The sequence below is a fragment of the Pungitius pungitius genome, chromosome 7, assembly GCF_949316345.1.
Source record: "Pungitius pungitius chromosome 7, fPunPun2.1, whole genome shotgun sequence".
Classification (NCBI taxonomy): domain Eukaryota; kingdom Metazoa; phylum Chordata; class Actinopteri; order Perciformes; family Gasterosteidae; genus Pungitius; species Pungitius pungitius.
In genome coordinates, this window is record NC_084906.1 from 13,987,428 (window position 1) to 14,012,294 (window position 24,867).

Below are 24,867 nucleotides of genomic sequence, written 5' to 3' on the forward strand. Positions count from 1 at the left end.
ATTAATGAATTTAAATGTTGATATAATAAAGATGTTACCACAGAAATTACAGTAGTTGTAGTAAATGAATTATATTAATGTCGTCATCCACGCCTCCATTGGAAGCAGGAGCTCAAGAGGACCACACATGGGAAGAATTTATCCACAGCTATAAAGGACAGTTTCACGTACTAAAATAGTATCTAAAATATCTGACAAGTTTTCAAAGCACATGATCAAACAAAAACAACGTACAGGTAAATACTTGATAGGAGTGATGCGCTAAAGTAAAGTAAAATGTCCAAACTGTCGGAAAGAAATGCAACAAAGCTCCTTTGTAAGTAAAAGATCAAGCTGTAATGTTTACAAAAAGAGAGGTGACACAATCACCTACAACAGACTGCATAGACGTTGTAGGTGAACTACAACAAGAATCTGGTGAGGAGTTAAATTAACATCCTAGGACACCAACATACAAGGAAAGGACACTAAGTCACTATTATATCACTTCAAATGGCATGTGCCATCTTAAAAGATTTGTGCTTTAGTAATTACAGTAGTTGGGTAATAATAGTTGCTTAAAACCAGTTTCCTCATTAATTATAATGGTGGCTAAATATGACCATCAATATTATATTTTAGAGTGAAATTGTCAGGGAGCATCATGGTTTTGCAACTGACCAAAGAGAAAAAGGTGGTATCTGACTGAGCAGCAGAAAGCAATTCAAGGACAGTATGATATCTGAATCGAATACATGCTTGAGGTTTTCTGTTAGGTTCTCTGAGCAGTATAATCACAATGCAGCCTCGTGAAGGAACAACAAGCAACGCATCCAAACTATCTGACCCAACCAGATTAATCAATTGCATTGTACTGAGCAAACCCTTTTAACTTTAGATTTATGATCAATCATTTACTACTGTCAGCCCGGGGAGGAGCTGTCTTTACGATGGAGAAACTCTCAGAGAGAATCAAGACGAACTTTGTTTTGGAATGTACAAAGTACAAACTGTTTTATTTGGCTATTGCAATCAAAAGAAGATAAAAGTTTACAAAAAAGCTAACTAAATGATAAAATGTAAATCGTTTAAATCAGACAATCAGACAAAGTAAAAAGAGCCCCGACTTATGCTGCCCCCTCCCATTCATATCATTTTACCCGTTCTTTAACCTTCGAGCCCATACGGTAGACAACTAATCATTTACAATTGAATAAACAATTTTAATTATTAACACTTACAAGTTAGCCCTCTACCAAAGGTTCCTGTGAGGCCTTTTTATCGAACAGGATGTCTCCCCATCAATTACTATTATTGCAATATATGCACCTACAATCAGTTTCCCATGCTGACTGAGAATCGTTCGATCAGAGTTCAATTAATACTTGATTACTTAATACTTATACTTAATTAATACTACGAACATAATAATACATTAAGGTTATGATCATTAAGTTGACATTACATTACATTACAAAAAATGGTTTTAAAAATAACCGCTGCAATCCCTGAATGCAATATTAATTTATTACATAAAGAGAATAACAAGAAGCTTTTTTGATTCACTTTATCCCTAAACCAATGCATTTAAAGCCGCAGGAGAATTTTTGTAATGAGGGTTACCCCAGATTAATGTAATATTTATATTTCACCCAGTTTAAAGAAATTGTTATTGGGTGTGGCGCATCTCGAGCATCTTTGGTGGGTACCTCAACAGCGCGTTGAAGATGTACGAATGGCTCCGAGTTGAGCCGCGCTCTGGAACCACACCTTCTCCACCTGCTCCTTTCCGAGCTCCCACAGTTGACGGAGAATGTGGACGCCCCTCCGGGATGAAATCATCAGATAGTCTGCATTTTCCGGGTGCATTTTCACAGAGTGACGAGCCATGACCAGCGACTGGCAGAAGCGCGACAGCACCAGCACGTAGAGGCAGTCCTTCTCCGTCTCATCGAGGGGAAGAACGCTTTCCCAGCCGGCCAGGACGGGTCCACCCACCTCCACAGGTTCAGGGTGCTCCGTCATCATGTACATGATGGTGATAGCTAGCTCGTGGATGTAGTAGCCACTGTTCATGTCCCCGAAGTCGAGGATGCCAGAAATCCTGTGGCCGGCGCTCTCATCAAGTTGAACGAGCACATTGAGGTCGTTGAAGTCACCGTGGTTAATGCCTTGGGAATATGAGAGATACGACGTTATTAACCTAAATGTGTTATTCATGTATTCAATCCCTGCTGACAGCGCACAAGCTGCTAATGATCAGGGTCAGGGGAGGTGACCAGGAGAGTGTTTGAGTTTGACAGCGTCCTTATTCGAATGTTTAAAAGTAATTATTGTACTCACACTTGCGGAATTTGGAGCGTCTGGGCATCACAGAGGTCTTGTACTGGTGAATGACAGACTTCACAATCTCCTCAAGAGGATCTCCTTCTAATATATTAACGTATGCTTCCAGTTGGAGAAGATTTGAAAGACTCCATATGAGCGTCCCTCTCTCCAGCAAGCCGAGATGAGGGTGTTCCATCTGGAACAGAATAAATGATGATAATTATAATACAGAGAAGTGTCAGGCTTCATGAACAATGAGGGGCTGGTGCTATATTGGATACAGTGATTCTCCTGTTTACAGCCTTGTTTAATAAAAGAACAAGGTGTAGACCTTTTTCTATAAATCAATCACAACAAAGGTTTTGTCTCGAGACAATACAAATAGTGCAGCACATTGTCGATCAACAATTGATGGAATTATAAAAGAATATAAATGAAAGTTTCACAGGTATGTTAATATTATACCTTTTGTAGAATTTGGTCCATTCTGGCTGCCATCTTGCCCGTTTCATAAAGTAACTGAGGAGTTAGAGGAACCTTGGAAATAGTCGTTCCTGGCAAATAAGTCAGCAGCCTCACCAGGTACTTCTGAACGCCATGGCCACAGTCTGCCAAAGACAGGAGTCGTTTTACCAGGTTTGCCAAATTCTAGCAAATATTCTCTCTCCCTCTCTCTCCCCCGCTATATATATACACATATATGTAAGTATGATATAATATGGAGCAAAAACCTCTGAATATATGCTTGGGTGGCAGGTGGTGCAGGACAGTGCCAACTTTTCTCATTTTGAAGGTAAAAATTAGCCACTGAGCAGAGCCAAACGTGTCAGTTTCCAACTAGTATTTTCTCAGCTCATTCTTCTACTTCTAGTATTTAACTCAATAAAGACTGGCCTTACTTCTGCCGTGTGTGACTGGTCTCATACCTATTTCTTCAAGGCTCATGAGCTGTCCTGCAGCATTCGGCAGGGCTGTCTGAGCAGGAAGTCCATTCTGGTGCAGGACCGACATGGCGTACGTCTGCACCTCAATCATGGAAGGGTTCTTACTGTCCTCCGAGTTCATAATCTTCAGCACGTACTCGCCACCCTCCACGCAGGACACGTAGAGGTTCTGGTCATCGTAGCTGGGGAGGGAGCGGATTTCGGACGGCATCAGGTTGAAGAGTCTCGTCACCATTTCAACCACCTGAGCGTCGCTGAAGTTTGGCTTGGAATGTAACGTTGCCATTATTGCTGCTGAATGAAAGCAATAAGCTATTACAGACATTTTGTAGCACAAATTTAAAAAACAAAATGATCATAGTAATTTATTGTAAAGTTATGATCATTTAAAGGACATCTTGTATGAAACTTCCAAAGGGTGTATTACTGGAAAACCGCATTTCCATAAGCGGATTTTATTTATTACATTTAAAAAAAAAAGATGAGTGTTAGTGAAATTAATATTTAGCGTCAGCACAATTACATTAACAATAAATAATCATGACTTTAAAGTATTTACATTACAATAACAACACACATTGGGTAAATCCAGCTTCTGTGAGTATGATGATTGAAAAAAATGAAACTTGATTGCAGCCAAAATTTTAAATGATGAAATAGGAACGTTAAAATACGGAGTCTGAACATACAGCAAATTAGTGTTACTATATCACATCAACAATATCTTGTTCACGTGGTGCTCTTTTAACATTATTCACATTTATTCAGCATATGGCATGAGATATGAATAAATGCTTAGTTTAGCGCAACAAAGCGTCAGAATCCTTAAATAAAATAAATCATTCTAAACAGATAAATCCACAACTTTTACTTTGAAGGCTAGCCGTCTCTTCTTCCGGCTGTCGAGTTCACTTGACTCAAATGTAATTACTAAAGTTAGTTTGTGGCACGAGCCGCCACTTCGGTCAGCAGCGTTGCATCGCACGTGTTCATTCACTGCGGCAATAAAACACGACATTGAACTACGAACTGACACGTGACCGAAGCAGACCAACGCGAGTGGGAAACACGCGTACACACGAACCCTTGTGAGTTCACGACTTGCACAAAAGCAGAAGAATCGTAGCCGGTGTTGCATTAAGAGAAGAGCCACAGAGGCTGGAGACAGAGAGACTCGGGTCCGTGTTCCTACCTCACGTTGGGTGGAAGAACGGGGAAATGACACAAGTACCGCGGCGTGTCCTCTTCTTATCCATCAAGTTAACGACGCCACTAAAAGAAAGTATCCACATCCTGTTTGAGTCAAAAATCATAATAATATAAAATGGCATAAGAGATTGACAATAACGCATTTGCATTTTAATGGTGGAACTATTGTCAAGGTAAGAATCAAAATAACTTGAAAATATATAATAATCACTTTGGCAATATAATTCAATTCCGACATATTTATTATAGTAGCCAACTCCTTAAACAAAACTAAATGTGAAATTCAACTTCCATCTATCATTTATCATTCGAGTAAATAACGAAAAATTCTCTAAACTCCACCAATCATGTCGATATTATCAAGAACGTAGTCTCTTTTACTTTAAATTGTATAAGCGATACTTCATTTGTAAATCTGCATGTGGGTAACATACCCTAAATTGAGTATAGAGAAAACAATTCAATTCAATTCAATTAATTTCTTACACTACCTTATAAGAACAATTCCACAGCTTATAATATTGATTTTTATCTTTGATTTGACCCAACGTGACATAAACATATATGTTGCTGTCATGGAGATTAAAATCATTCGCCTACCTTGTAAACAACAGGTCCTCACAAGGGTGAAAGGGGAACAATTAAAAATGCATGGTGTTTGTAGGCTCCATCTGTCCTCCTCTCACGTGGCAGCTGCGAACTCTGTTGACAGTCAGCATCAGAACTGCGTATGAATATCAAATAATCAAAGACAGGCAGGACTGCCAGAATGCTGCTTAAAACGTAACACGCATTTTCCCTCATAGTTGTATAACACAGACTATTTTAGTGAAATCAAAGCTAGTTTTTTTTATTTACTGTTTTAACCCATTTATTTGTAAAAGTTTGGGTATTATTTCCATTTCTCATAAGCAGGTCTGTCTCAGAAGATAACAAGTGCCAATATCTGCGGAGCTTTAACAGTGGGTCACATTAAAGATGTGTTTTTCACGCACATGGAGAAGGCTTGAACATTTTTCATCTGTGAATATTATTTACCAATTTTAATTATTCAAAATATTGGATATTATAGACTACTAGCGGTGCTGTTTTTGTATGTGGTTTTCTGGCTTGCTTGTCCCTTGCAGGCTTGTGATGCCATACACAGCCCTCTCAGTGGGGCCACAACATTCCCCTGCTCAACCAAGGTCCTCATGCTAAGATATTTAAGGCACCGCACCGGATAAGGCAGGAATTAACAATACCATCAAATACCTGCAAAGTGAATACCATTCCCATTGGGTGTTTCCTGTGTCGCAGGGTGGGTGCTAATCTTCGGAAACATTGTGCCTTCATGCTCCTGTTAGTAAGAGCAACACAAGCTCAATTTAGCATATTTCAATTTTTATAGTTTGTTGGTCAGTTGGTGGAATTATTAAAAAATATATTCATACGACACCAACGTGAACTTACACTCTAACTTTTGTTAGTGGCTATCTGAATGCACATGTTTTCTGCTATTTGCCATTCTGTTAATTTGTATATATCTTTAATATTTTTCTGTGTATCTGTTGTCGTCTCCTTGCGCTGCTGCAACAACCCTATGACCCCTCTGGTGTGTGTGTGCGCACGTGTGTAAGGTTAGTGTGATCATCATCAACATGTATCATCAAGGTAAGCATATGCTGAGATTTATCATTCATGAACAAACAGGAAGACTATCTGATACCTGCACAACCTAATACATTATTCATTCTTAGTTCATGAAACATGCCAGGTATATAACATTACTTTCCCATTTCAAAAGCTCCGTGAGGCTGTTTGAATACTGTAATGTATTTAAAGCAGTCTGTCCCAGTGAACTGTGAGTCTCTCATGAGTCATGTTTCCTCAGGTGATGCATAGTTACAATTATGTACAGATTTGATCATGTGATAGCACACAGAATGTAGAAAAACACAATAACTTCACAGGGTCAAGTACAATAATCTTTTTCCAAACATAATTTAAAAAATGTGAGCATGCTAACATTATCTAAATAGCACTACACTCCAGATAATAATCCAAATAATTTGACAATATAAAAAGAACATTTGTTTGATAAGCTAAACATTCACTGATAACATGGAACTGTATTCATTCCAGTCTGTGCATTGAGTAGGCTACAGCTTTACCCCGTATGTATTTTATCTAATTATTAAACCTAAACCAAACCAAGTAACTAGTGGAGGAGAAACGTTGACATGACAACTGCTTAAATTCTTGACTTTCCAGCTCTTCAATATCTCCTCAGAATTTTTTTTATCTTCCACCTCTATCCTTTTCCGTTTCTGTGACTAATGTTACTTAACCACATTAGGTCCATCCAGTGAATCAAATTCACAAATCAACATTTAACATTTAAAACAGTGTTACTTTATGTCACATACTGTCAACACTTTCTGTATGCTTTAGCCTCTTTGTTTATTCTTTAACCTGTTTTTATGTTTAATCAGTATGACATACATATATTGTAGACCTTTTCTGTCTAGGCTCCTTTGCCATAGTTTAGGTTTATTTCCCAAATACTTGATATCTGAATAATTTTGCACCAGTGTGTTTTTTTCCTCCGCAGTGAAGGAGTGTAAGAAAGCACACAATACCCTTAGCAGTACCATAGTGACATTTCCATAATTAGAGTGGTAGGTAGGAGCCGAGGTATAGTGAAGGTTTGACAGGATGGTATTGAAAGGGTCGAGGTGAGGGAGGAGGACAGAGTGAGAGAGTGTGTGTTTTTGTGACCAGGAGGAGAGGAGACGGAGAGAAGAGCACATTGTCCACTCCTCGGTCAAGACATCGGTCCGTGTTTGGCAATAACAACAGGGGAACACATTAGAGGTAAGAAGATTCATACTCTTTGGAAAATGATTAATTGTGTGATTTTTGCAAATCAAAGCATTTCAATTCAAGGTGTTTTTCAAACGGTAGATGAATAAATAATAAAAGAAAACCCTTAACCTTTCATGACGATACGCTAATATACTGAAACAAGTACGCAGTGCTCACTAAATCAGCCAAGTATAACTTGCATTTTATTTTAACATGTCGTTCAAAAATGACTTATTAAATGTTCATACCAGGAACAGTGCGCAACGGATTGGTGTATTCAGTTTCTCTGATATATGTGCATGAAACCAACAACATAATGTGCTTTTATTGATTGAAAGTAAACCCCCTGAAATATCATTACTGTAGGGAACAGAAATAAGAAATAAGGAAAATGCTTCTTGCTAAAAAAGTGTCCTTAGTGTCTTTGTGGGTCATTCAGCCAACTATCAATAGAGATAAGATATAGATATATAAGACGTAAATGAGACCAAAACAGGACATTTTAGTGTGTCATGTTTCTACTAACTATACTAACAGATAGTTCAGTTAACTCATAGCCAAACAATACAAATTGAAATTCATAATTCAGTAATAAAACGTACTGATATATCTAAATACGTGGAAGAATTATGAATACATTTTCCTGCTTATCATCAACAGTCAGTCATTAAACAGGAAGCAAAGCCTTTTCCTTTCTCATCACCCCACTCTCACTTGGAAATATTGGTAACATCATTACATTTTACGTCAAAGTCAGTAATTAACATGCAGCTAATTGACTTGTTCCTGCTACAACGCCAGCCCGAGTCTGACAGACGCCAAAGCAGATCCTATTCAAGCATAATCAAAGGTCCTGTATTTTAAGAATGTACAAACCAATAATACATGTTGGTTGGAAAATCCCTTAATTTTAAACATTCAATCATGATCATTCACATGTAAATATCAGTAATTGTGTCTCATTGAATTTGCACTGGATTAAAAAAAGACCAATAAAGAAGTATTTGGCTCCATGCAGGATGTGACTCTTATGTACTAACTTTCATGGACCACTTCAATGCAGTGACTCAGGGCTTTACACTTAACACTTAACACTTAAAAATTAAACGGATATCCCAATAGGGAACAAACCTTTAGAAGCATTTGTCATGTAAGTGACTCACACAGAGCCCCCATCACAACCTCCACCGACTGAGATTTAAATGGTCATAGTAATGGAATAACATTGAGAATACAGTATAACATAAAACCTTTTATTGCAGTCTTCCCAGTTAAACATGTCCACACATTGGACAGAGGAAATTATAAATGTAGGAATATTCAATTATTTTCACCGTAAATTAACTGATCAATCCTAACAAGAAACCCATCCTGTGTATTTCAAGTCTGACATACAACACAGTAGCGGATTTCTCTGAGTTAAATAAGTTGGATATTATTAATTATCCTTTCGGTACTTTGTTGCAGAGATTTCAATTCAAGCTAATTAGATCACTCAGTCCTCTGCTCGCTGTCGGAAGTCAATTCCAAAATGAATTGGTAGAAACAACAGTCATAGATCATCTTGTTGAGTTTTGGACATTGGTCAGCAGATCTGACCAACATATGAAATAACTCCTGCCTTATTTGAGCTGACAAATGCATTTGCACTAATGAGCAAAACTTTGATTCCTGTTCACCCCTGGTTAAAAAAATTAAAATGCCATGAAATGCAATCTCATGCTGGTGTCTGTTTCATCTCTTTTTCTTAAATAACAAGTCTAACTACATCTGCAGGAATGTCGGCTTTCAACTGCTCTTTCCAAAATGGTGGTTGGCTATGTCCTTCAGAGGAAGAGTGTTTCAATCTGACCTCGGGCGTGAACGGGAGCCACGTGGATCCGGATGGCGCGTGTCTGACCGAGGACCAGTACCTGGAGATACACCTGGGTCCCCGTCGATCCCCCGTGTTCCTCCCCGTCTGCCTGGTCTACCTGCTCATCTTCCTGGTGGGCGTGGTGGGGAATGTGCTGACATGCACCGTCATTACGCGCAACAAAGTAATGTGGACTCCAACCAACTACTACTTGTTCAGCTTGGGGGTGTCTGACCTGCTGGTGCTGCTGCTTGGGATGCCGTTAGAGCTGTACGAGCTGTGGCAGAACTACCCCTTCCTGCTGGGCGCCGGCGGCTGCTACTTTAAAACCTTCATATTCGAGACGGTGTGTTTTGCGTCCATCCTCAACGTGACGGCGCTGAGTGTGGAGCGCTACATCGCCGTGGTGCACCCTCTGCGCGCCAAGTACGTTGTGACGCGCACCCACGCCAAGCGGGTCATCCTCACGGTGTGGGGCGTGTCGGTGTTGTGCGCTTTGCCAAACACAAGTCTGCATGGAATTGCGTTTCACTACTCCACCAGCTCTTCGGGGAACGTCCACGTGGAGATCCCCGACTCGGCCATCTGTACGCTGGTGAAACCACCGTGGATTTACAACCTGACCATCCAGGTGACCACCATGCTGTTTTTCGTGCTGCCCATGCTCACCATCAGCGTTCTCTACATGCTCATTGGGCTGCAGCTGAAGCAGGAGAAGATGCTTCAGCTGGAGGCGCAGAAGGGCTTTGGACAGGAGAGCTTCTGTAACGTGAGAACACAGCAGCAGAAGGCCCGTCGCCGGCAGGTCACTAAAATGTTATGTGAGTAAATAACAAGCCGGCCTACCGAACATCTACCTCATGGCTGCTCTAAGTGTGGCCATGAGATAGCTCCCTTGCTCTCTGGGTTTGTGAGAGAGAATTCCCCATCCTCTTTATGCATGCATGTAACTGCTTTTGGTTTCTGATGATGCATTTAAGTTTCTTCCTGCAGACAAGCTTTTTTTATGAGGACTTCTCCAAGAACAAGGGAGCATTAAGGGTATTGGGACAAATTCCAATTAATTTAGACATAGATTTTAAAGAAACGTTTTTCGGATCACAAACCCAACGTTTTATTAAACACTAAAAAGCACCCAGAACAATTCTTCTCAGCATCACTGACACAGCCACAAGAGTAACAATTGTATAGGGAGCAGAGTGAGCATGTTAGCAACGTGGATCAATGCACCCCTATTAACACCTCCTACCCATGTCTCCTGTTCTCTCCTGCTGTTTTTCCAGTTGTCTTAGTGGTGGTTTTCGCAATCTGCTGGGCCCCGTTTCACACCGATCGTCTCATGTGGAGTTTCATCAGCGACTGGACCAACAACCACCTGGAAATATTCCAGTATGTGCACATCATCTCTGGAGTGTTTTTCTACCTCAGCTCATCGGTCAACCCAATCCTGTACAACCTCATGTCCACGCGCTTTAGAGAAATGTTCAAGGAGGTCATGTGCCATCGGCCTCACCACATCGGCCCCAGGACGCACTCACTGAGCGTGACCCGGGTGACCCTCCGCAGCACCCTGAGTGATGTGCCGCTCAGCAACGGCGCTGCTGCTGCTGAAGCAGAGGCAGAAGATGGAAGGATCAAAGATGAAACCGGGTTTTCCTGTTAACATTTTTAAGGTATAGGGGAAATTATGTTTGTAGGGTGGTTCAATTCTGAGCCACTTACTCTCTACCATCTACTCTCACTAACATCTATTTCAGGTGCGTCAGCTAACCTTGAATAGCCTGCCCGGAAGATCTGCAGAAAAAAACAAAGCTGTCAGTATGAGTGATGTAAGTGCTGCAATGCCATTTTAAACTCTAGAAGTACTTCAGCAAATCACAGCTCAGATTCAGGCCAAAGCCCTCTGATTTATCTAGGACTGTAGACTTGAATGTATCTTAAACTTATTAGTACAGTACAACTTTTATTTTGAAAATAGATGAAAGTAAAAATATGTTTAAATGGTGACAATAAAGTTTAAGAAAATGTTGGCATGAATAAGGAAGCCAGAAAGAGGATGGTAATTATATACATAAAATGTAGGAAAGAAATATTAATAAAAAATAAACAAAGATTTCTGGGTAGACTAATTGTCATTATTATTAAGCTATTATGAAAAAGTGAGCATTTGAAACAAAAGGAACAAAGGGAAAGGAAATGATGGATGTTAGAACATCATGCAAAAGTGATGCTGTTTTATTACTTCTACTGCTTCTATAATCATCAATGATGTTAGTGTTCAGTCAAACTGTGCGTGCAGTAATTACTTAAATCAAATCGTTTGTAATTTAAATGTCAAAGATTACTTGCATGGTCTAGTGTATACTGTATACTATTGTTATTAATATATACTGCTGTATTCGGATAACATAAATGCTTGTGTGCCCTGTGTACTGTTTTTTATTTCTGTAACAATCTTAATGTTTTATATTGTTCAAAGTTGTATTCAGATGTTATTCATTAACATGGAAAATAATTTTAGTCTAAAAGAGTGGTAATTTAAAGCAGCTTTGAGATTTGTGTTGTCATTGCTCTACAGATGTATGCTGTTTTCCATGTTGTACGAGTGGTGCCCATTAACAGCATGACAAGCATAAAGTAAAAATGCTTTCAAACAATATGGTGGACTAGGATTCCAGTAGTGGCATAGTACTGTAGTGGTACATTATCTGACAGCAACTGTATGTGTGCTAAACCAACCATAAAAAAGGTTTAAGAAAAAGTCTCCTTACTTTTTATTCATTTACAGTTCTAAACACATATTCACCCCCCAGTATGTAACATATATTTGAATACTAGTAAATCATTTGTAATAGCTTTATGCACAGTAATAACCACCTAATGCAAAACATCACTGTGTTAATGTAATAAATAACAAAAAAGTCTTTCATATTCTTCAAACCATAACAGATCTCAGGTTACTTGATATGTTATAAAAATGGTCAGGTATTTGCTAGAATTCTGCACATGGTGATCTCATGGATTAAATTAATAAAATACAATAAAGCGCCTACAGGAAGTTAAAAGACAAAATAATTGTTGATTAAACTCATAAGGTCAACTAATGGTGGAACTAAAAGGAAGTTAATGGTTAAGAAGTCAAGACCCAGAAAACAAGTGCCTGCAGCAAAGCCCTGTGGTCTTTTGTGACGGTGAAATACTCTGTGAACAGAGATCACTTCAAAATAATTTCTATATATCACAAGTACTTCCATTGAATGAACAGAGCATGGACCTGCTGCTTATAGAGCAGCATATTATTTAAGGCATATGTTTTAGTCTACACAAAAAAAGATTCATGGGTGTTTATTACTAACCTTAGGTTGCATTAAGGATTTGTTGCACCATTGTTGTCTCATTTTGTGACCACTCTAGTTCTGTAGCCACGGAAACAAGGATGGATTTTTTAAAAAAAGGGTTGTTCAATGAATAGGGTCAAGTTGAAGTAGTGCTATTTGAAATAGTAAATGATTCTATTCATTGTATTGCACACCTTATAACAAGATACATATTGAATCATCTTGAGGGGAAAACATGCACACCCCTTAAATGAGCATATCATTTTCTCTGAAATGCCTGTGAACTATTTGAACTGAAACCAAGCCGTAAAGACTTGGACTGTGCCAGCTGATTGAAACCTTCCCACCAGGTGAAACAAAATATTAGGCATTATTCGTCTTTTCGGGGGAAAATATTGTGTGACACTGAAATACTTTTCCAAATAATAGCCAATGAGTATCACAGCCATCTCCACCCTGAGGGGAGCAGAAGATTGGAAAATAAGGCCTCATCAATGCACAGGCACAACTCTCAACAGAGTCCATCAGCGGGGTGTTAATGGAGACACACAGCCTCCCCTTGACCCCATCTGGAAGAGCACACACAAAAGCTTCACTCTCTGGTGATGCCTTATGCTGTCATATTTGAAGAATATTAACCTCAACCAGAAGCTAGAAGAAAAAAAGGTTAAGAATATTTCCATATTTAAAAAGACGTCTCTCTTTTCAACTAAAATGGCTCTCAGTTGGTGGCAGTAATTGAAGGAAAAGAGACAGAAAGATGTGTAGGGCATGCAAAAGCTACGGGCTCGCAATAATGTCTGGCACCCTCAAACAGTGCAGGACTTGAATCGTGCATGAAAATAGGGAATCTCTTGAGTCCTACTTTCAACATTTCAGGTGAGCTGTAGCGTCCCTCATCATGATCTGTGTTTTTTTGTTGTTAAAATATTAAAAAACAAGCAACAGAAACCGACCCTGCTCAACAGTCTCAAGCAAAACAGTGACTCAGTGAACAGTGAATCTATAAGCTGGAATGATGGGAATCACAATATTAATGCGTTTAAAATAGAGGTTTATTATAGCTATAACTTTTTTTCACCAAGTTGTTTTGTGATATGTTGTTGGTTTCTATCTGATAACTATAATATAACCACTAAAATAATTGCATGATTAAACTAACACACCAAATTATCATTAATGAGCTACAAACACGTTTAATGTTGCAAAGCACAAATAATGGAACAAAACAACTCCAAACATTATTGAAAATGCCCGAAGAAGACTTTCCAAAAAAAATTGGAAAGACAAAGATGAAGATGAAGACAACCAAACCAAGGAGAGTAAGAGTCTCTTTGTGCAGAGGCAGATCTTTACCTAACAATGGAGAAACTGCAGCAATGAAAGCTGAAAAGTTATGTGTAACTCAATTTGAATTCATCGATGATCTGCAGCTACAATAAGATAAATCTGACAATGTCCAACAAGGGTAAGTATCCAGCAAGTTATTACATGATCACCAGCAGATTTTGTTATATTTTAAGTGTTAATAACATCTTTAAATGCCTTTCCACACAAAAGAACTTCTCAAAAATACTAGAGTTGTACACTGTGTGGTCTCTCAGGCATCAAATGATGTGGCTCTAAAAGGAGACACCATCTTTGTGCCTAGATTTTGATCACAATCTACACACCAGAAAGGTTTTGGGACTCCTTTCTTTTTTTTTAATTAAAAGCCAGCAAAATGCCTGCAAGATCATTTTAAAATACTGGAAAATCATTGATAAGAACTAAAAACACCCCAACCTGCAGCCGATTATTATTGTTCTCTTATTAAGCCTCCTAATTATGCTAAACACTAGTTCTTAATAGAAGCCTAATACTGATGCAATCCCTGCCTTGACAGCAATCATGCTAATTCTGTGACAATTAGAGAGGATTCATAAATAAATCTACTGAGAGGAAGTTGAAATTATCATTGCACTGTTCTGAGAGACACAATAGGAGAAGGCACTACAATTATGTTTTAATGAAAAATTGTGGTTTTAGGGACGTCAGTCTAAATAGTGCACATAAGAAGAAGTTTATAACAGTAGTTTCCAAAATGTTTTTATTGTTACAATGTTGGACATTTGATGTTGAAACATTTTTTTCAAAAGATTGTATTAGTTTTCAAAATACCAAATTATATTACTTATATAATGAACAGGGCGTCCACTTCAAGAAATAACAAAACCATAGTGTCAAACTCAAAGTAGGACTTGATCTAATATTTACAAGAAATTCAGTTGTGTGTGACAAAGATAGAAGATCAGTAGTAATAGCTTCCAAAAACTACCGCCAGACAAAACAAGCTCTCCTGCAGCCAAAGAAAAAGAAGAACATGTAAAAAAAACATGTAAGTGATTATATATGCATACATTATATTGACTTGAATTTTGCCCCTTCTCCCCCACTATAATCTGAATGAACAGAACAAAAGGTACATACATTTATGAAAAGATCTTCTGCATGGTTGTCTGTGTCAGCATCCCAAAAACACTTTGAAGACATTCTGGTAAAACACAGGATAAAATAGTTCAAAACTTAATCTTATTACATTTTGAACTAATGACTTATGAAAAACGTTCTCGCCATTTTCCAATGTAGTAATTGAATACTTTAATTATAATACACATGCAATCACTGTGTGATTCAGAAAGATATTCCAACTCTGTGGTATTTTTCTGGGGCTCCACAGTGAAATCTACAAATTCAAGCAAATGTGTATGACAACAGTAAGAAAATTGCAACATTAAGGCTTTCCACAATTTTTCCTCTAGCTATTCTGTAATGTTCTACCCCATTTCAATGATTTTATTCAAGCAGTTTAAAGAAACGCTAACAGAGTTATCTTGCAGTTAGACCGATCTGCTGGGTGGCCTACTGGTCGTCTCAATGATTTTTCTCGTTTGCATAGCTGGCCAGAGTCTCTTCTTCCATGTTGCCAACTTCAAAACGTTTTGTTGCTGTGCCTACATGCAGCAGGACGATGGTCTCCCTCTTAATTGACACATGTATTATGGTTCTCATTTGAAAATGAACTGCTAGCACTAGCTTTACTTGTAAGTTAGACATTCTTGCATCCAACTAGCTACATTTCCAAACGTATATCACACAACAAATTGGATATTTTAATAATTGTGCATTTTGATCATATTTTAAATGGACAAAACAATGTTAATTTAATGAATCTGACATTTTTTTTAACATTTTTTCAGGAATTTTTGTGGGAACCCTATACAGAATCTAGAGTTTCAGATGAATATAGTACTGTTTTTTGCATTGTTGGTCTTTTCTTTTGTGTTGCAGCTGATGCATCCATAAAAAGCGTAAAGTTAGGAAGCATATATTAGTTTATCTTCCCCGCTACCAAATGATCACTTACTTGACTCCTTCTCCACGTTGTTCTCCAATTACCACTTGCACGACTAGCTTATATTTGTCAAACCCTGCATCTGGTGAAGATGAGAAATGCAACATTTTTAAAGGGGCAATACAGGAGTGGTATGCTACATTTACTTTGTAGCGTTGGTGGAAAGAACATTCTAGTAGGAATATCTTTGTTTATTTTTCATGTGTGCAGTTTCCATCTCAAAAGGATTCCGAGTGGTACTATACTGAATGCCACGTCAATCAAAAGCACTACTTAGTTTCCTTTGTTGCCTACACTATCAGGAGGATAGTGAATGTGTAAAACCTTCTATGAAACATAGTGATCTACGGTAATCCAAAAAGATATTATTAAGTAACAATAACAACTCTTTTTTTACAATGTAGAAATGTCTTAGCTGACTGTGTATTTTGTCTGGCCAGTTAGGTTGTGATTTCTTAATTAAAATATCCATCAGTTGTATACAAGAACTGATGGATAGTTTAATTATTGTGTGTGTGTATATATATATATATATATATATATATATATATATATATATATATATATATATATATATATATATACACACATGTTATATCCTTCTGAGTTATAGTCAGTGATGGAAAAAGCGCCACTTACTCACTCTTCACTCTGTCCTTAATGCTTTCTGCAAGTGAACGGGACAGCTCTGGGACTTCCTCTGGTTCGTACCTCTTCCCAGACAGTCGCTCCCTTACAATTTCACGAATGCATTCCTTCACAATGGCTGGCTTAAACCTGGGAGGTTAAACAGCCACAAAGCAGGAAATCAAGAGAAATCAACCTGGTTTCCACAACTGGTCCCGCCTCTCTGTCTATGAATAATTAAGCTGTACAGCTCTCCTCATAAATGATGCGTACGTTTTTATGTCTGTAATAAAGCAATACATTCGAATACGTGACTGTAGCCTAGCGAACTAGCTAGCGTTAACATTAGCCCACTGATACCAAACGTAACGCGTCATTCCGACTCCAACGGTCGACTGACGTTATCCGTTTAACGTTAACCTGAGCCAATCCAGTTGTTTACAAAGTGAAGTAAATTCTAGTTAACAAAAGCGCTAACGTTACAACACAAAACCCCCACGCAGTAGTTGCTAACTTGGTTTAAAACGCATCGTTAGCGATGAAGTAACGTTAGCTGGCTACAGGCTAACCACTCCTGTGACCAACTCACTTGTTCTGGGGATTGGGTCGTATTAAGTAGGTATCAGACCCCTCCATTGCATGCTAGTAGCACACCGCTAGCTACAACAAGGGGGAGCAAATACGGAAAAAAAAAGAAAACGCTAGTTGCTCAAAAGCTAACGTCAACTGAACTAACGTTAGCTAATCTCGTCGAAGTTTCATCCGTTACCATGGCGACGAGTTTCCCAATCGTCCGGTTTCAAAATAAGTTTGTACTGTATCTTATTTTGAAACATGTTAAAACTTAGCAGTTTTAATCCTTTGTTCTTTCAAAAATAGTCTCTGGAATAATCCTGTCGTGGTTCACACTCTTTTATCTGACAAAGAAAGTCTTTGATTTCATTTTCTTCCAAAATGTCCCTATCATCTAGTCATTAACTTCCCTTTTACTCCCACATGGACTGGTATAAGATCAGGGTTTGCTATCTAAAGAGGCATTCTGGTGGAGGCTGTTCTCTGTAGTCTTCATCATGATTTCTGAATTTCCAATGCCTCATCAACCACAGTCAAATAAAAGTGTATGGAATTTAGCTTCATTCACCTGATAACACGAGCAAATCAAGACTCCTTTCTGGATTTAAAGAGCAGTCTCCACCTATAATGGCAGAAGGGAAAGCTCTCTCCTGGCACATCCTGCCCATTATCTCCTCTGTTATTGCTCTGTCGAAGATACGAATGTTGGATTCAAATTACACAGAAAAAAATAGAGGAAAGTAATCTTTTATCAGCTATCACATGCAGAAGAACTTTAACTATTTGCATCTACTGTAACTAATCGTAGGCACAGTATAACTGAAACCAGCAAACACAAACACAACAGTTTTATTGGAATAAATAAAGGGATTCATTTTGAATGCAAGGTCTTTTGCCATTGTGTGAAAAAGGGGGTAAAAACTGAGCACAGTTAAATTGTCTAATAATATTGCACATAACAGTTGAACATGGTGTTATTAAATACATTCAGTATGATTATCTAGAGAAGAAGGAGAATTACAAATGGCAGAAATAGAGTTATTCCCTGTCATTAAACTTATATATTCAAATCCAATCTACTTTCAATATTGATCTTCTTCAAGTACTCATGTTAAAGTTCTTCAGTTTCATTTTTCTCGAACTCTTATGTTGAGTCATGTTCTTTTAAGTTTCATTTCCCATCAAGTCTGTATGGGTAGAGTTAGTTTCTCAAACGAGCCCGGATACGTCCTTCTCGTAACTTGCTTGTTTACTGTGCAGAGCAGCTGTGAGTGTTTTGTCTCTTTCTCAGACAGGGTGGTACATACAGTGTGTACTCGTCTCTTTCAGGTATCAGCAAAAAATCCTAAAGATTTCTTGCCTCTTTTTAATATGAATAAATTATCAATAAATTACTACAGTACACTGTTCTTTGAATGGAATATCTAAATATTATAATTAATGATAAATGCTGGTAAGAATGGCATATGCGCATACATTCATTGAAGACGTGGCACCATATCACCAGCAAGTGGCAGTATTGCATCAATACAGCAGCAAAATATTTCAGTTTCGTTTCTCCATCATTTCTAACCGAGTGCTCTGAGGATTTTTTAAAACACAATGGTTGAAATCGTATATCAGGGGATTTACAACAATTACATTTATTTGTGTGTAATACATTAGTACATCAAAAGTTAGAGTCACAGTAGTCACAAAGCCGTCCAGTTTAATTCTTTATTGATTTACAGGAGAGTTACAGCATGTTTAAGTTTCATTTTCCTTACGGGTGGAGTCACAGTCTGTCAACTCTTGCATGACACGTCATTCTCTCAACGTGTGTTTTGAAAGTGCACATCAGCTGTCAGTGTTTATTTTCTTCTTCGGGGCCACCAGCACCACCAGCACCGACAGGATGGCACATTCACAGTGGGCAGCTATCTTCGAGCAAAAGGCAAGTGCTCTCGCACACGGAGACTCCTGGATTCTGCAGTTTGATGACAGTCTTGTGCCTGACCGCCCGGACGCAGGCTGGCAGCAGTACATCCGGACGACATCTGCTTGGTTAGTGTTTATCACGGTAGTGTTATGTCTGTACCCAGTATGTTGTATATTAAGTCAAAATGGAAGATGGTTTAGAAGATACATTTGGTTTTTTAAAGTTTTGCATCTGTATATGTACTCAAGTAATGTCGACAGAAATGTGTCTGATTTTAGGACCAAAACTGATGCATTTAAATGTTAGTAAATGGATAACGTTGAGTTTGAGTATCGTTAAAGTAAATGAATGTTGTTAATGATAATGCTATTTCCAGTGTTACACAAGTTTAATTATTTGAGTTCTATCGAGAGAAGAAATAATCTAGTAACACTTTAAATGGCAGAGAAAAAGTGTCTTTTTGGGCCAGTTCAGGCGTTCTTCAACTTGTGTCATTTTTCAGGTTCACATGCATTGATTGTGGAAGAGGCTGGCCTTCCAACCGTGTGATGGTGGTCTTTCACATGCGCCTGTCAGGCGGGCAGGGCGTCGTCAAGGTGAGGCGCTTCCGTCAGAACTGCAAGATGTGCGAGGACGCTCCAATGGACGAGCCCAGCGTCACCCCGGAGAACATTGACATCGCCCTGGAGAATCTGATGGAGAAGATACGAATTAAATGCTACCATGAAAACTTGGGCCAAGCAAACAGGCCTTTTGTGAAGATGGATGTCAAAAGTCCCCACGAACCTGAACATTGTGAGGGATGTATGCAAGGCGTCTGTGATAGGAGTTAATTTGCATTGCTTCTAAGCCGTCGTTTTGGTCAATTTGATGACACAAAATGATATACCCTATGATATAGTACAATAACGATAACAGATATATCATACTTATTCGTAATTATTTGCATGTGAACTTTTAGATGTATCTTCTACAGCATTAAACAAGCCTTGTTTTCATTTGGAATGTGGTGGATAAATAAAGCGTATACAAACAATAATCTGAATGCTATTGCCTTTTCTTTTTTGGTATGGAAAATGGCACTTAATGTATAAACGAGTCTGATTTGAAAACACTGCTACACTTAAATATCAATCTAGAAAATGGGATATAATGCATATAGTAGGTATATTATTATGAGCCAGTAATGTGCCTACGACAGACAAGAGATTATTTAATTTACTTCATCTTCAACTCAAAGAAACGACAGAGTGTCCCACACACTTCATTAATACGAGATTCACAGAGGGGGCGCCTGGACATGAGGCGCAGGAACACCACTGCAATACTCTCAAAGCTTCAGCAAATTCAGCAGTGTCCTTCATATCTCGTCCTATCGCAATATATGAGTCTTAAAGTCCAAATGGTTACACAATATGAAGAAAGGTGGGTTGGCAACGGCATCGTGTGCTGTGGTGCAACCTGGTAAATTGTGACAGAGTACTAAAATAAAATGGAAAATAGTTGGCTGGTAGGAGGTTTAGAGGGACGCACAAGAGGACACATGTCTCTCACAGGCCACCCACTGTTTATTTGCGTACCACCAGCAGGTGTGACACTGATGCCGCCGCAGTCAGTCTTCACCTTTTGCAAGTCACACATTCTGGTAGAATACATTAACTCTGGCCTGTCTTTGTTTTGTATGAAACCACCAACAGGGAAAGTAGCTGCCGTGCTGAGTTTTACATTTCCCACTTCATTTGCAAAGGGTTTGTCCACATCACGCTTGGTTTACACTGGCACTATGTATATCTTGGCCCCCAGGGCTGAATTTAGTCTCGCAAGAGTGAGTTTTGTCAGGTAAGTGAAGGGCATGACCACGTTCGTTTATGGACGGACAACTCTCCTGTCCATTTAATTGACAACTCAAAGCTGAGGTTCCAATAAAGCAGTGTGTCAGTTAATCTGTGTGTTGTCCAGACGTGATACTGAAGAAACGGCTTCGATCGGGCGACTACAAGAAGATATAACTCTTAACGTCATGATACAAACGGTAAAGTATCTTCTCCTGGTGCATATTCTGTATGTTATTGTGTGTTATTCCAGAAGCTAAATAGAGCAGCAGTTTTAATAAACCATCTTAACCTTTTACTGTACGATCCAAAAAACAATTTATAATAGACCCAATTTACAATAGTTTTAATGCTTTAAGTTGCTTTAATTTTTTTTTTTTTATTCTAGTGTGTCCCTGCGTCAGTAAGGCCCTCTGTGGTCCTGATTCTCATACTAATGCCAGGTAAGCGTTTAGGTCTGCACAATATTGACTTGAGGTATGCTCACATCAAACGTTTTTTGGCAAGGAAGATAACAATCGGCGTAAAGTGAGAATTTAACAGCTCGAGAAAATGTGCACTGGTGACTAATGTTGAGACGACTCCTTCATTGTTCCATCCGTTTTGTGGAAAAAATAAGCCGAAGCATGTTAACGACGGGACTCATTTTGACCCCTCCAGCGGTGGGCAGTGCCATCCTGGTGAACTGCTCTGAGCCGAACCAACCCGCCTTGCTGGACGCTCTGCGTCAAATCTTCAACCTGAGCTCCATACGACCCGTCATGAACATGACAACCTGCACCAACGTCTACACGTACTTCACCATGTATGGGATACTCGGGGTGGTACGTCGCAGCTCTCTGCAGACACCAATGAGCGCATCCTGAGTTCCACGCAGCATCGCAGCCACTGAGACTCATGATAAAACGCTGCAGTTGTGTTTGTGTCTTAAAGCAGGTTTCCTTGTCTTGCAGGAAGAAAAGGCTCAACTCCTGGTTACTTACCTTTGGCTAACTTCTGTATGTACCGCAATTATCTTTTTTTTTATTTCTCAGTCAGTGATGTAAAGATATTTGTGCGGTTATTGTGTTTAATGATGTGTTCTGTGCACTGACACCAGCTTTGTGGGTTTTAGTGGTGGATGAACGAGCTTGTCAGCTGGGACCCGATCCAATGTGGCACTGACTCCATTTCTCTTCCCAGAAACCTGTTTTGGACGCCAGATATTGTCATCAACGAATTGTGAGTACAAACTATGTTTATATGTAAAACTTAACCATATTAGGAAACAAATAGGATTAAGATAGATTGTAGGAGCCAGTTTTAATTGACATTGGGTGGAAGATACCAAATTGGGCCAGCAGGTGTCACCATGGTGCACTTGCTTTATTAGGTGGGCACTTTCAGCCAGGTGGCAGGTGTTGCGAGACGGAGGAGCACACAGTTTTCGACCGCTCCGGTCTCTGTCACAATACGTGGTTGTAAGTGACAGCTAAATGGACTCCACATTGTGCTAAATAAACCAAATATTCAAACCAAGAATCAACGGCGTAAGCGGGTTTATTTTTCCGAACGAAACAGGTGGTAGTGCAGTGGCCAGCGCGTCAAACCCTACTTTTAGCCTGTCTACGCAGCCCCTCAGTGGCTTTAAGTTAGGCTTAGCCGCTACATAGATAATGGTTATTATTACACACATGGTGGTCCAGAGAGAAGTTTGTAGCACGTCGTATTTGGGTTTATCTCAAAAGTGTTCATGTTTTCTGAAATAAGGGAAATTGTGATGAATTTATGTGATTTCAGGTGCGCGTCATTATTTGTTTGATAGTTTTTTAAAAATATTTTATACATTGGAAATATGGAAATGTACGGCACCATGGTGTCATTTTGCAGATGTTTCACTCATACCTCCTCTGCATGTTCCTCTCTTGCAGCATGGATGAAAACACAGCCCCCTTTGTCCCATATGTGTACCTGTATAGCGATGGTAGAGTGAACGATGCTCAACCAGTCAGAGTTGTCAGCTCTTGTAACCTTGACATCTACACCTTCCCCTTCGATATTCAGAACTGCTCTCTGACTTTTAACTCCTACATGCACCTTGGTAAGGCACTTCCCCACACGTCTGGTTTTCCTTCCTGGACAAACACAAGAATACAATTGAAATCGGCAGTAATTTATCTCTGTCCTTTTGTTTTCAGAAATGCCTGTTTAACTGTAATTGTGTCAACTTCTTTTTGCATGTTGTATGTATTTTAAAATATTTCTGTTATGTCTGGTGGATACCTATTGTGACCTTGACATTACTGGATGTTATATTTCACTATTCCTTTGCTTCCAGCCACGGACATAAAGATTTTCACCGGGAGGGATGCAGAGACGATAACAGCGTTTTCCAAGGAGGTGATGACCACCATGGGGGAATGGGAGCTGCTGGAAATCACCTCAAATAAAATCAACAAGGACAATTCCGATGATTTCATTGATGAACTTATGTTTCATGTAGGTTGATTGTCTGTAAATTGCAAATAATGCACCTCAAATTGCATTTCAGATTATAAGTACTTGGTTTGAAGCAAGTCAATGTATGTGAAAGTTATTACTATTAAGGGAAGTTATTGTATAAAATGAATAATTACCTTAGCATCTTCTCCATAGCATTTGACTTCTATTGGTCCTATTATTGATTTCTGTCTCATTCATTAATTGTGCAGAATTGTACGGTAAATTCTCAGTTTACAAATGTGCACAGAATGGGTACCTGACAATGTGTTTTATAACTTACCTCGACAGGTGCGAATTAGACGCCGTGCCACCCTGTATGTGGTGAACCTCCTGATCCCCAGCTGCTTCCTCATCACCGTGGACCTCTTCAGCTTCCTGCTGCCTCCTCAGAACGTGGACCGCTCCTCCTTCAAGATGACCCTCATCCTGGGCTACACCGTCTTCCTGCTCATCATGAACGACCTGCTGCCCATCACTGGGAACACCATACCGCTCATAAGTGAGTGTTATTCCGACTCAGCAAAGGGTCTCCGTATTTACTGAAATGCGTTACATGTATATCTTGCTTTTAAATATAATTGTTTTATCTGTTGCTCTGGATGTTTCATAATGAGTGTAGTTTGTCAGCTATCTTGTGGTCTAAAGTGTAAACGATGATATAGTGAGGATGCACCTTCTGTATTTCACATCGGCACAGCCAATACACTGCACAAGTCTAACAAAAAATGTTTTTGGGATGAAAAACTACCATCCCTTATTCATTCCACTTATTCAGTTAAAGTTACTACAAGGATCATTTGCTTCATATAAAATAATAAAAAACATTCTCACTCCTTGATCCTTCCTCTGGTTCTGGCAGATGTGTTCTTCTCTATCTGCCTGGCTCTGATGGTGGCCAGTCTGCTGGAGACCATCTTCATCACCAACCTGCTGTGTGGCTCAGCTGACTTCTCTCCTGTCCCTCGCTGGATCCATGTGCTTGTTCTGCAAATTCTGGGCCGTCTCGTTTGCCTGCGTCAGAGGACTAAAGAACCAAGCGATTCAGGTGATTAAATGTATTCTATACATTTTGAAATGTATCAATACAGATTAGGATTTTATATGCAGTGCTGAGTAAATCTGTCGCATTCCCTACATCGTAGGAGTACATGTAATAATCATTTTTAAACCTTTGTTTTGCCTTGAAAACTAGAAATGAAACCAAACGCCACGGTGGCACAGCAAAAACCTGATGATGAGCTTTCAGAGGAGATTGGGACAGTGGTGGGGGGCGGGGCCCTTCAGGAGCTGAGGAGCCTGGGTAAGAACCTGCAGGCCATCCGCCTGCAGGTGGAGCAGCAGCTGCGTGGAAGCAAAGGCCAGGAGGACTGGATCCAGGTGGGTTTCATCATAGACCGCCTGCTGTTCGGCCTCTACATCCTCTTCATATCAGTCAGCTTCATTACCATCATCATTATCTGGGCAAACTCATACAGTCAGTAGACAACTGCTGTCTATTTGAACGGGCTCCATTTATTTATTTGGTCAATACCTTATAATTTT

At 39.2% G+C, this 24,867-nt stretch overlaps 5 protein-coding genes across 7 annotated transcripts; 3 read left to right on the plus strand and 2 right to left on the minus strand.

Annotated features, from left to right (window-relative positions):
* Window positions 1-292: 292 nt before the first annotated feature.
* hykk.2 (hydroxylysine kinase, tandem duplicate 2) lies at window positions 293-4,596 on the minus strand. Of its 2 annotated transcripts, none has more exons than XM_037470460.2 (5): window positions 4,444-4,538; window positions 3,234-3,542; window positions 2,773-2,915; window positions 2,323-2,503; window positions 293-2,150 (listed from the first exon to the last, which is right to left on the minus strand). In XM_037470460.2, the coding sequence occupies exons 2-5, from the start codon at window positions 3,535-3,537 to the stop codon at window positions 1,690-1,692; spliced, it is 1,089 nt and encodes a 362-aa protein (XP_037326357.2). In that variant the 5' UTR covers window positions 3,538-3,542; window positions 4,444-4,538; the 3' UTR covers window positions 293-1,689. The 2 variants fall into 2 exon arrangements, with proteins under 2 accessions (XP_037326357.2, XP_037326356.2); XM_037470459.2 differs by having other exon boundaries at window positions 294-2,150; window positions 3,234-3,545; window positions 4,444-4,596.
* A 2,305-nt stretch (window positions 4,597-6,901) lies between these two features.
* Window positions 6,902-11,475, plus strand: nmur1a (neuromedin U receptor 1a). The gene is made up of 3 exons (XM_037470458.2): window positions 6,902-7,316; window positions 9,084-9,983; window positions 10,446-11,475. The coding sequence occupies exons 2-3, from the start codon at window positions 9,086-9,088 to the stop codon at window positions 10,823-10,825; spliced, it is 1,278 nt and encodes a 425-aa protein (XP_037326355.2). The 5' UTR covers window positions 6,902-7,316; window positions 9,084-9,085; the 3' UTR covers window positions 10,826-11,475.
* Window positions 11,476-14,572: 3,097 nt separating this feature from the next.
* dynlt2b (dynein light chain Tctex-type 2B) lies at window positions 14,573-17,333 on the minus strand. Of its 2 annotated transcripts, XM_037470752.2 has the most exons (5): window positions 17,111-17,333; window positions 16,538-16,671; window positions 15,907-15,976; window positions 14,970-15,033; window positions 14,573-14,838 (listed from the first exon to the last, which is right to left on the minus strand). In XM_037470752.2, the coding sequence occupies exons 1-5, from the start codon at window positions 17,155-17,157 to the stop codon at window positions 14,791-14,793; spliced, it is 363 nt and encodes a 120-aa protein (XP_037326649.1). In that variant the 5' UTR covers window positions 17,158-17,333; the 3' UTR covers window positions 14,573-14,790. The 2 variants fall into 2 exon arrangements, with proteins under 2 accessions (XP_037326649.1, XP_037326648.2); XM_037470751.2 differs by lacking the exon at window positions 14,573-14,838 and having other exon boundaries at window positions 14,845-15,033.
* A 1,421-nt stretch (window positions 17,334-18,754) lies between these two features.
* On the plus strand, window positions 18,755-20,051 carry si:ch211-276k2.2 (receptor-transporting protein 2-like). The gene is made up of 2 exons (XM_037469572.2): window positions 18,755-19,137; window positions 19,515-20,051. The coding sequence occupies exons 1-2, from the start codon at window positions 18,890-18,892 to the stop codon at window positions 19,843-19,845; spliced, it is 579 nt and encodes a 192-aa protein (XP_037325469.1). The 5' UTR covers window positions 18,755-18,889; the 3' UTR covers window positions 19,846-20,051.
* A 1,419-nt stretch (window positions 20,052-21,470) lies between these two features.
* LOC119216856 (5-hydroxytryptamine receptor 3A-like) lies at window positions 21,471-24,807 on the plus strand. Its single transcript, XM_037470019.2, has 8 exons — window positions 21,471-21,668; window positions 21,798-21,842; window positions 21,959-22,065; window positions 22,755-22,924; window positions 23,162-23,322; window positions 23,614-23,824; window positions 24,185-24,370; window positions 24,518-24,807. The coding sequence occupies exons 1-8, from the start codon at window positions 21,471-21,473 to the stop codon at window positions 24,805-24,807; spliced, it is 1,368 nt and encodes a 455-aa protein (XP_037325916.2).
* Window positions 24,808-24,867: the final 60 nt, after the last annotated feature.

Bases quoted from the DNA above. Each gene is read 5' to 3' on its own strand.
- hykk.2 (XM_037470460.2), bottom strand. From the start codon at position 3,537: ATGGCAACGTTACATTCCAAGCCAAACTTCAGCGACGCTCAGGTGGTT. The intron at 2,504-2,772 runs GTATAATATTAA...ATTCTGTTCCAG, and splicing joins TGGACCAAATTCTACAAAAG to ATGGAACACCCTCATCTCGG. The intron at 2,151-2,322 runs GTGAGTACAATA...CATATTCCCAAG, and splicing joins ACGCTCCAAATTCCGCAAGT to GCATTAACCACGGTGACTTC.
- nmur1a (XM_037470458.2), top strand. From the start codon at position 9,086: ATGTCGGCTTTCAACTGCTCTTTCCAAAATGGTGGTTGGCTATGTCCT. The intron at 9,984-10,445 runs GTGAGTAAATAA...CTGTTTTTCCAG, and splicing joins GCAGGTCACTAAAATGTTAT to TTGTCTTAGTGGTGGTTTTC.
- dynlt2b (XM_037470751.2), bottom strand. From the start codon at position 17,157: ATGGAGGGGTCTGATACCTACTTAATACGACCCAATCCCCAGAACAA. The intron at 15,977-16,537 runs GTGAGTAAGTGG...CATCTTCACCAG, and splicing joins CATTAAGGACAGAGTGAAGA to ATGCAGGGTTTGACAAATAT. The intron at 15,034-15,906 runs GTAAGTGATCAT...GTGTTTTACCAG, and splicing joins CAACGTGGAGAAGGAGTCAA to AATGTCTTCAAAGTGTTTTT.
- si:ch211-276k2.2 (XM_037469572.2), top strand. From the start codon at position 18,890: ATGACACGTCATTCTCTCAACGTGTGTTTTGAAAGTGCACATCAGCTG. The intron at 19,138-19,514 runs GTTAGTGTTTAT...GTCATTTTTCAG, and splicing joins ATCCGGACGACATCTGCTTG to GTTCACATGCATTGATTGTG.
- LOC119216856 (XM_037470019.2), top strand. From the start codon at position 21,471: ATGTTAACGACGGGACTCATTTTGACCCCTCCAGCGGTGGGCAGTGCC. The intron at 22,066-22,754 runs GTGAGTACAAAC...CCTCTCTTGCAG, and splicing joins GATATTGTCATCAACGAATT to CATGGATGAAAACACAGCCC. The intron at 23,323-23,613 runs GTAGGTTGATTG...TTACCTCGACAG, and splicing joins TTGATGAACTTATGTTTCAT to GTGCGAATTAGACGCCGTGC.